At 33.9% G+C, this 9681-nt stretch overlaps 2 protein-coding genes across 2 annotated transcripts; both read left to right on the top strand.

Moving 5' to 3' along the window:
- The first annotated feature begins 847 nt into the window (after positions 1-847).
- LOC136815351 (uncharacterized) lies at positions 848-2061 on the top strand. The gene has a single exon (XM_067071793.1). It carries the CDS (start codon positions 1017-1019, stop codon positions 1710-1712), a length of 696 nt encoding a protein of 231 aa, XP_066927894.1. The 5' UTR covers positions 848-1016; the 3' UTR covers positions 1713-2061.
- A 1015-nt stretch (positions 2062-3076) lies between these two features.
- LOC136815350 (dehydrogenase/reductase SDR family member 7B-like) lies at positions 3077-9286 on the top strand. Its single transcript, XM_067071792.1, has 6 exons — positions 3077-3262; positions 3725-3825; positions 4480-4693; positions 5604-5696; positions 6147-6299; positions 8025-9286. The coding sequence occupies exons 1-6, from the start codon at positions 3130-3132 to the stop codon at positions 8234-8236; spliced, it is 906 nt and encodes a 301-aa protein (XP_066927893.1). The 5' UTR covers positions 3077-3129; the 3' UTR covers positions 8237-9286.
- The last annotated feature ends 395 nt before the right edge of the window (positions 9287-9681 follow it).

Here is a 9681-nt window from a genome sequence, read left to right as displayed (position 1 = left end):
CCTTGGCTCATCTGTTGGGAAATTAAATATCTAAAGTGAGGTGTGTGAAGGGGGTTTCAGATTTGTCAAAAGATAATAATGAGCTGAGTCAGGCTGGATTCTCTGTGAATTTCGACCAGTTTTGAGGTGGTAGAAGTTTCGCAACGCCTTCTTCAGTTGACTGTGAGAGAATTCTCTTGCTCTTGTCGAAATGAATAATATCAAGATTTCACAATTAATAAAAGTAACTAACCTTTGGTTTATTGCAGTTGATTTCCAGCACACATTTCAAATTAAAAAACATCTCAAAATTGAAGAAAGCTCTGTTTTTTCTTCTCCCCATCTTCTTCGTTCCTAAATTGCACTAACTTCATCACTGACAACACCAAAAAAATCTAAAGCTTTTTGGAGAATAAAAGAAAGAATTGTAAACAACAAAGAAGTGAATAAAAATCAAAACTTAAGCTATAACTCTTGGCAAAAATAATACCCTCCAAATAAACTTGTGCATCCAAAATACAGTAAAAATTACGAAGAAGTGTTTCCTGGTTATAAATCATAAATCATAGAAAATACATTTTGACTCTGTTTCATGAAAAGAATATACAACATTTAGAAAGAAAAAATGTCCTTCCCCCTCTCAGAAAAAAGATTTCAATTATTTCGAAAGATCAAGAGACAAGTAACATTCTCCAGACTGTCCATATTGAACGTACTTACTAGAATAAATTGTTTCAAAACATTCAAAAACATTTGCGCACTCATGTGAACACTCAAAAACATTCGAATGTTGTCTTTGCTCACAAAGTCTCGAATATGAAAGAATATTTGTGTTTGAGCATGAAATTTTGGTTTCTGAATGTTTTTTTATAAGAAACAAACAACAATAGATTGTCACTTGTGTTCTGAATGATTGTTTAATGGTCACGCTCACATAGAAATATATGTGTTAAATAACCAGGTAGGTCCATAAAAGTATCACTTGTTATTTTGCAGTTTATTAGAATAATTATAAGATTGTTTCATTACCTCAAACCATGGCACATGAGCAAAAGAAAAACATTCTCATAACTGGTGTAACCAAAGGAATTGGATTGGCAATGACTAGCTGGTTTGCCAAAAATGGACACTCGGTATATGGGTGTGGAAGAAATGTTGATGCGATTCGTAAATTGAATGAATCTGAATGGGCTAGCAAATCTAATTTCCAATCTGTTGATACATCATCAGCTAAAGGCGTCCAAGACTGGATAAAGGTTGTTATTGAGAAGGCAGGTTCCTTGGATTTAGTAATCAATAATGCTGCTATATCAGGCAAACCTGGTCCATTATGGGAAATAAGCGTTGAAGATTTTGACAAACTAATTGATATAAACATCAAAGGGATTAATTATGTTATCCATTCGGTGCTACCTCATATGCTGGAAGCAAATAAAGGTGTCATTATTAACCTCAGTTCAGGATGGGGTCGTAGCACAGCAGCTGGAATGGCACCTTACTGTTGCTCTAAATGGGCAATTGAGGGACTATCACTAGCCTTAGCTAAAGATTTACCCTCTCCACTAGCTTGTGCACCATTAAACCCTGGAATGATCAATACAGAGATGCTTGAAGGTATTTTCAGTGAAGATGCAAGCATGTCTAGAACACCAGAACAATGGATCCAAACTGCTGGCCCCTTTCTGTTGTCTCTTGATAGAAGCTGTAATGGTCAGCGTTTAACTGCCCCTTGATTTTTGTTCAGGGGATATAATGTTGTTTTGAATCGAAGTAACCCTTGAAGAGAATAATTTCCTCTTATTCTCTTGCCTGTTTTTTACTAAGATATTTTAGTATTTTTTTTCAAAACTTAATTTTTAAAAATAGTTTTATAAAAATTAAATGTCAATTCATATATTCATCTTAAGAAAATGCCAGATTTTTCTAGAAAGAATTCTCTTCACCTACTAGGGCTGGAAATAACGGTCAGACATCGGACATTGACCGACCCAAATACATGTTTTTTTTTATAAGCATAACACTTATAAGCATATTAAGGCTCAGATTGGAAGAATTTTTACAAAATTTTTGAAATTTCATTAAAAACTTGGCTCGGGGTGAATCATACGCATGATTCTTAAGCATATAATAAGCATAAATTATGCCTGGATGCTTTGAACACTTAAGCATACTTGAGCCTGACCAAGGGGCATACACTTGCTTATAAAAAAAAACATGTAGCTTCTTATTCGACCCAAAAATCATAATCTTCAAGCTAAAGCAACTCTGATCGGACTTGAAATCGTTATTTCGGGCCTTGCCTACAGATTGGAAATGAAGATTTATTTGGCATTTGATATAATGATTTTTTGATGAATCGAAATTAGGTAAAACAGATAGCTTACAATTCTTTCATTCTTCCAATTTTCACTCAATCACGCATTCACCCAAACAGTTTTTAACCCAAGCCACTTTATTAGACATTACAGTATTATTTTAATTTAATTTTATTTATTAGGTGTACAATACTCTGAGAAATTACTTATTTTTTAGTCCTTCCAAAAAATTTTGAGTGAGTTGTCGTCATTATTAAGTTTTGAAAATTGAGATACTGTGAAAAGCTTTTTGGCTTACGCATCATCAGTTATCATACAAGTTAAACGGAAGTGATTTTTTTATTCAGTAGTATGTATTACGCTTGCATTTACACACCAACACCATCTTTTTATAACTAAATTCTTGATTTACATACAATTTTTAAAAATCATCCTCTGAACATAAGACTGAAAAGTCATTTTATTTTAAACCGAGTACTAGTTTTCTTTAATTGACAGATTGACAGTCTGCTTATTAAATATTAATCTTTTTACATGGGAATATTCAGCGTTATTCTTTGTACCTTAAAGGAACTAATTTTTGCCTTTATTCATCAAAAAATTTGAAAAATCCCTAGAAAAATGAAAGAAATGTGTCCAAAATAGGGAAAAGCTGCGATTTTTTGGAATTTTTTTTGGACCAAGAATATAAGTTTCTGCTAAAAATTAGTTTCCTTAAGGGTTATAACATCTATTGCTATAAAATAGATTAGAATAAAAATTACTGTTGCTTTACACTTTTAGATGCAAATAAACAAATGACAAAGCTTTAAAATTATACAAGGAAAAATACAAAATGTTTGTTTTCATTATACCTTTCATTGTCATAAGAATCTTGTACTCTTTGTATCGAAAGTTCATATTGACCGCAGTTCCAGTGAAAGATAAAATTGTTCTGGTCACCGGTGCATCTTCTGGGTTAGGCGAAGGTAGGTGATAATATTTTTTCCTCTTTTCTAGGAGCTCAAGTTTAGGATCGAGCTCAAGAGAAGAATAAGTTAAGGGGGTGATGTTTTCACTAAAAACAAATTTGAGCTTTAATGACCAAATACATATTATTTAGCAATGAAATGATCAATTCTCGTCCATCTCTACTTTTGTTGTAGTTAAATCTATATCATGATCTTTTTAAAAGATATCTTCTGGACACTATTGAGGCTCCTTGTATTATTAGAAAAGTTTGAAATAATGGTTGGTCGGGCCCTAGTTGAAAGTGCCTAGAAAAGGTCTTATGAAATTGGTTTTGACTTAGTATAATGTATGATGTTAAAAATTTACGAAATTTGTTCTGACTTAGTATTATGTTAAAAATTTCCATTTTAATTATTACTATGTTACTCCTCTCTGCCCTTTTCTTCTGAATTTTGTATTTTTACCAACTTTTCTTATAGCGTGTGCAAAGAAATTTGCAGAGGAAGGTGCAAAAGTGATTTTGTGTGCACGAAACGTGGTCGAATTGAAACGTGTCAAGAAAGAAATCTCTGGAGATGAGGTGATACTTTTTTTATTATGTATTCTTGATTTTAAATTGCAGACCATATCATAACCGGACAGAAAATTGGTGTAATCCAAAGCAAGATGTGTGCAGTGCATGTGTTAGCAATAGGTTTCTCTTTTGCAGACCCTCATCAAAATCCTCTTTCTAAGAGTTGCACACAAAGCTATAGGGTCGTTTAAATGTTCATAATAAAGGAATCCTAAATCATTTGAAGGGTTAGAAACTCTTAAAACTTTATACCTAAAGTAGGAAGTCTAAATAAGAAAGATACATACACTTTTTTTTATAAGAAAATTTTTGCTGAGGCTCGGCTGTTCTTATTTTTTTGGCACTTTGAGCCTTGTATTGTTCTTATTTTTTCTTATTTTTTCTAAGGTAAAAAACAAGTTTTGGTTATTTACTTTACTATTTAGAGGATTTTAGAAACCAGTGATTCTTTTTGCTATAACTCTCTAACTCAGCCTCTCAACTGTTCTTAAATTGTTCTTATTTTTTGGCATTTTTGAGCCTCATTGTTCTTATAAAATTGTTCTTATAAAAAAGAAAGTGTATTACAACTTAATAGGTATTTTACAAAGTCTCATTAGAATGAATTCTCACACGAACGATTTTGCAATTATCATATATACTTTTTCTTCCACAAAATAGAATTCAAAATGGCCGGTAGTTTATTCGATGGACATCACACAGAAGAAGGACATTGACAACTGTATCCAAGAAATCGAATCCAACCATTGTTTTGTTGACATTCTGATCAGCAATGCAGGTGTTAGTCTTCGTGGTACTGTCATTGATACTGATATTGAGGTTCACCGGAAGATGATGGAAGTCAATTATTTTGGACCTGTCAACCTTGTCAAAGGTAATAGCTAAACAAATAGTAGAAAAGCAACTCCAAAAATATGCATCTTGTAAGGCTTGAAATTCAATACATAAACAAGAATAACACAAGTGATGTAAAAACGTCAAATTTTCGATTCTTTGCAAAATCGTCATCATGACAAATAAAAAAAAATTTTCCCAAGGGTTTTCGGAGTTGCTTTTCTACTTTTTGTATTGAAAATTTCGGCTGGTAAAGGATTCTGGTAAGACCTATAATATACTATTTTATATTCAATGATTAAACACTCGGCAAACAATGTCCTCTATGAAATATTATCCTCTATGAAATATTATCTTGTGTACACAGCAATGACAATGCTCGGATAGGCCTTGGTGAACCTAGAATTTTCTACCCTAAGGTCTAAAAGTGTTGCAACTTTTCCTTCTTTGGACAGATTTCCATTCAGGTGGTTTGGGATATTTGGCATATGGAAAAATTCCATTGTCCTGAGCAAAATCTCAAAATATTTTTGCCTGAATATTTCCCAAAGTCGAGATAATTAAGTTACAAGTTTTTGACCATAAAAAAGCAATATAATTTCAACGTAAGAACCGTGTGAGAACCCATTTTCAGAAATTTTAAAGTTTATTATCTCGGCTTTAGAATAAAGTTAGACAAAAATACTTGGCGATTTTACTCAAAACCACAGAGGGTTTCTCGAGGCAAAAAATCTCAAACCATCTAATTATCCCTTTTAAAGTAATAAAGTCTAAGTCTATACGTTTTGTCCAGATTCTCCAAAGTCGATTGCAACCCTAAGCATGTGATACTGTTAGTTTTTTTTTCAGTTCATCGATTAATCGACTCGATATATGTGAAAAGAAGAATTTTCTATGCCTTTATCGATATTCATATAATCGATACACGATTCTTTCATTAATCTTTCCAGCTGTTTTACCATCCATGCTATCAAGGAGGACTGGACACATTGTCAGCATTGGTAGTTTACAAGCTGTTGTTGCTATCCCTTACAGATGTGCTTGTAAGTAATAATATTTATATTAGGAGACGCGTAATTAACACGAATGGAAAATTTTCGTGTTAATAAAAACCCCGTTAATTTTTGACTCGTTGCAAATTTACCCTTCATTTATTAAGGGATATGTTAAAAAACGTCTCTTGATTATTTCTAGTGTTAATTTTCAAAATCCCCCTCAGATTGAATCAGAAATAATATTTGATACCAAATTCAGAATTATCTTTCGTGGGCTGGGTGGCTTTTTTGTTAGAGCAATGGAGACGATAATATTGTATTTGATAGGCGCTCACTCTTCCTCTTTCTCATTGACGCATCATCACAAGCATTTTTTGTTGAAAAACCCTTCTAAACAAGTTAAAAAAAATCCACAAGGACCCTTTTTTGTATGAAATCATAAGAGATTATAGTTGGTAGACCCACTGACTTGAGATATCACCCTTATCTTTCCCATAGACGCATCTTCTAAGCATGCATCACAAGCGTTTTTCGATTCACTCCGCGCAGAAGTATGTGGTGAAGGAATCAACATTTCAACCATTAACCCTGGTTACATCCGGACAAATCTCTCCAAGAATGCATTCACTCCGGACGGTGAAAAACATGGAGGTACAATTTTAAAATCTTTTGCTTGACACCAAAACACAGTTTCCTCAGATAGGACAAAAAAAGTTTTACAATCGTCTCTCTGTAATTTAAAAAAATTCTCAATAAGTTCAACGAAGAGCCTCAGTCAAGTAAAGATCAAATAAGAGACAATCGACAGAACTTTTGAGCAAACACTTAATTTGACACACTTTATGGGAACATTTCCTTTTGATGATAAGGAAAAAACATTTTTAGTTTATAAAAACGGGGGGGGGGGGCTAATAAGGCCCGGGGGAAGTTGGAAAAAATTTGAAAGGCGGCGTTTATTGGGCACCTGGGAGTAAAGAGCGGGGCTTATATAATTTCATACGCTTACTAACCATAATTGGACCCTAAAATAGTTGCTCGACCCATTTGCAATAAGGAAAAATTTGAGGAAATACAGTTACTCTTAGGTTCCAAATAAACGGGGGGGGGGTGGAAAATTTTCGAGATTTTAATAAACGGGGGGACCTAATTGGCGGGGAGTTGGAAATTGTACTTCTGAAAACCTAAAGTAAGGTAAATACAGGCTAAAGTCAGGCTATTTAGAGCAAAATAAGGGGCCTTCTCTTTGACAGCTGAAAATATTCTTAAAAATTAATAAACGGGGGGGGGGGGGGGTTCTTATAAGGTCCGGGGGGTTGGAAAAATTTCAAAAAATCAACAAGCGGCATTTCGTTTTTGACACACCCTGATTAGGAAATATTGGTTGCCTACTCTTTCGTCTTATATTTAACCTTTGCATTATAATTATAAGCGTTAAAAACGCTTTCATGTTGAAGACCGGGTGCTGACTTCAAAGAACAAGACTTTCTTCCAGTAGCAAGTTTTACAAAAATCATTTCAAGGAAGAACTTCCCTGCTAAAAGTAAAGAACATTAATTTGTAAGCAACTCCTTACCAAAGGAATGTAAAAAGATGGAAAAACAGCTTTTCTGATTACTCAAAGTTCAACGATCACTTCTATTGAAAATTCTATTGTAAAAACGTTGATTAGGTCATTAAATGAAAGTCCAGAAAAGACGGCCCGCCATACAAATCGGACGGTTTCTACATGATTTGACGATAAAAATGAAAATTAGTTTTTCCTTTTTCGCCGATTACTAGTTGAATTTTTAGGAGTAAGGAGCAATTTTTTTACAGTGTATAGCAAAAGAAATTCTTAACGCAATGATATTAAATTGATTCTTGTAAAACTGTTAGAACTCAAGTAAAATCAAGATGAAGTTAGAATTTTCTCGAGCTATGGCCCTCTATATAATGGTGCGGTCATGATGCGGTTATATCAGTAGAATCGCTAGGAAATTCTGAGCAAGAAGATATAGGTACTTTTTCGTATAGGAGAGGTGTACCCAAAATATAAGCCCTAAAAGTTTGCGCATAATTAGGCTTGAAACAAAAGAATTTTGTCACAACTCGCTAATTATGCGGATTTTTTATAGCGACAACAAAAGAACCCTATTAACTCGACATCAACTCCCTTAAGGGCAAGAGACCTGGTATATGGCGAGCCGTTTTTCCATTGTTTTCAAGAAACTGTTTTTCCATCTCTTTACATTCCTCTGTCCTTACTAATAAATTCCTTATTTTAACATTACAGTCAACTCTCTCTAATTCGAACCTCTATTATTCGAATCTCCCTGTAATTCGAATTAAAATATTTCCCCAAATTTTCAAATTTTTATCTTATTTTTATACTTACAGTAATGGACAAAACGACAGCGTCGGGTATGCCTCCAGAGTACGTCGCCGAATGCGTTTACGATTGTGTATACAAACCAAGAAACGATTTATTGTTATGTGGATTCTTCAACGGACTTGGTCCAATGACGCGACATTGTTGTCCGCCGCTCTATCACTGGTACATGGCTCGGAAAGGCCGAAAAGAGGCCGAAATGTACAAAAAGAAAACATAATGGTTCTTGAGCGAAAATGTATGGTCTAGTTTTAATTTTCAAGTAGCTGCGAACTGAGTTGTTCAACCTACCAAACTAGACTGTCGAATTAAGGCTGATTAAAAATTGTTGTTTTGATTGATGAACTTTGGAAATAGAAATTTAAAAATCAAATGGATAGCTTGTTCGACTATTTTAGTATTGGATGTTCAATATAGAATTTATGATAATTTACATGGATCCATAACAATAGAGGCTGAATGACCTGTTCCTGGTTTCACTTGTTACCGCTCCTCGTTTATATTGCAACTCTTGCATTTTTTATACTATACTTAACATGAACCCTGACGGTAGGAAAAGTAATTTTTACATGATTTCTCTCCTTGAGATTATAGAAATCTCGTAGAAATCCTTGAAAAAGCTTGTTACAGGATCTTTCGAAGTTCTCAGATACAGAGAATTTAGAGTTAAGAAAAAACAACATATGTTTAACGCCCCTAACGTACTCAAAGTGTTAACGTTGAAAACACCCCCTGTGTCACAGACCGGGTGAGACTTCCTACCCACCAGAAAATCGGGCTAAAACTTCGTCACCGGTTGGAAGAATATCCTTTAATTACAGCTGCACTGGAAAGTCGACTTTGTTTTTAGCCCCATTTGAAATTCAATAGGGAAAATTGCATTACAAAACCATCCGAATTGGATTTTTTGCCCTGGGAACAATAGAATTTCTATCCCGATTGGGGTTTCAATAGAAATTTTCATCACCATCGTGGGAAGAAGTTCCACCGGGGTGTTTGGAAGCTCGTTTAGCCTTGCGAGAGATAGTAACGGCTACATCATGATTGTATCACCAGGCACTACGGGAATTAAAGGTTCGATTAAAATGCCTTTTATAAACTTATAAACTTAGCCTCTGAAACTCAGGGTTTCACTATCAGGTACTTGATTAAAGTCTTTTTGCAAATGAGAATTTTTTTGTAGATTTTTGGGATTTATTGATGATTTTGTTGATATTGTATACATTTCAAATTTATAATTGTTTTATACAGCTAGATTTTTTGTACTTTATAAAGAAAGTGTTCAGCTATCACATAAAGTTTCAATTCGTTGGTTTCTGTTCGATTGTTTAAATGGCTTTTAAGTCTAATTAATCAAGTTTCGATGCTTTTAGTAAATGTTTTATGAGACGTCTTTATTTTGTCTAGCGGATATCTTAAAATTCTTACTGAAAACTGTCTTAGATTTTCTAAAGTTTTCTTAAAATTGCATCCTTTTCTCAGGGTTGTGCTCATCTTCTAATGATAAAGTTCCTTGTTATAGGTTTTGGAAATCAGACTACCACCGAATCGGTTTTTCTACAACTCCGATATGAACGCTTTATTCAAATGCTGCGATGTAAATAGTGCGTTACTTACTCTTCTTCCGCGACAAGGTGTATCTAAGGCCTTAAGTGTAATTTCGAA

This window comes from Clytia hemisphaerica, unplaced genomic scaffold (assembly GCF_902728285.1).
Source record: "Clytia hemisphaerica strain Z4C2 unplaced genomic scaffold, Clytia hemisphaerica genome assembly, whole genome shotgun sequence".
Taxonomy (NCBI): domain Eukaryota; kingdom Metazoa; phylum Cnidaria; class Hydrozoa; order Leptothecata; family Clytiidae; genus Clytia; species Clytia hemisphaerica.
Note: the sequence above shows the minus strand (reverse complement) of the source record. Positions and strands in the feature narration are given on the sequence as shown.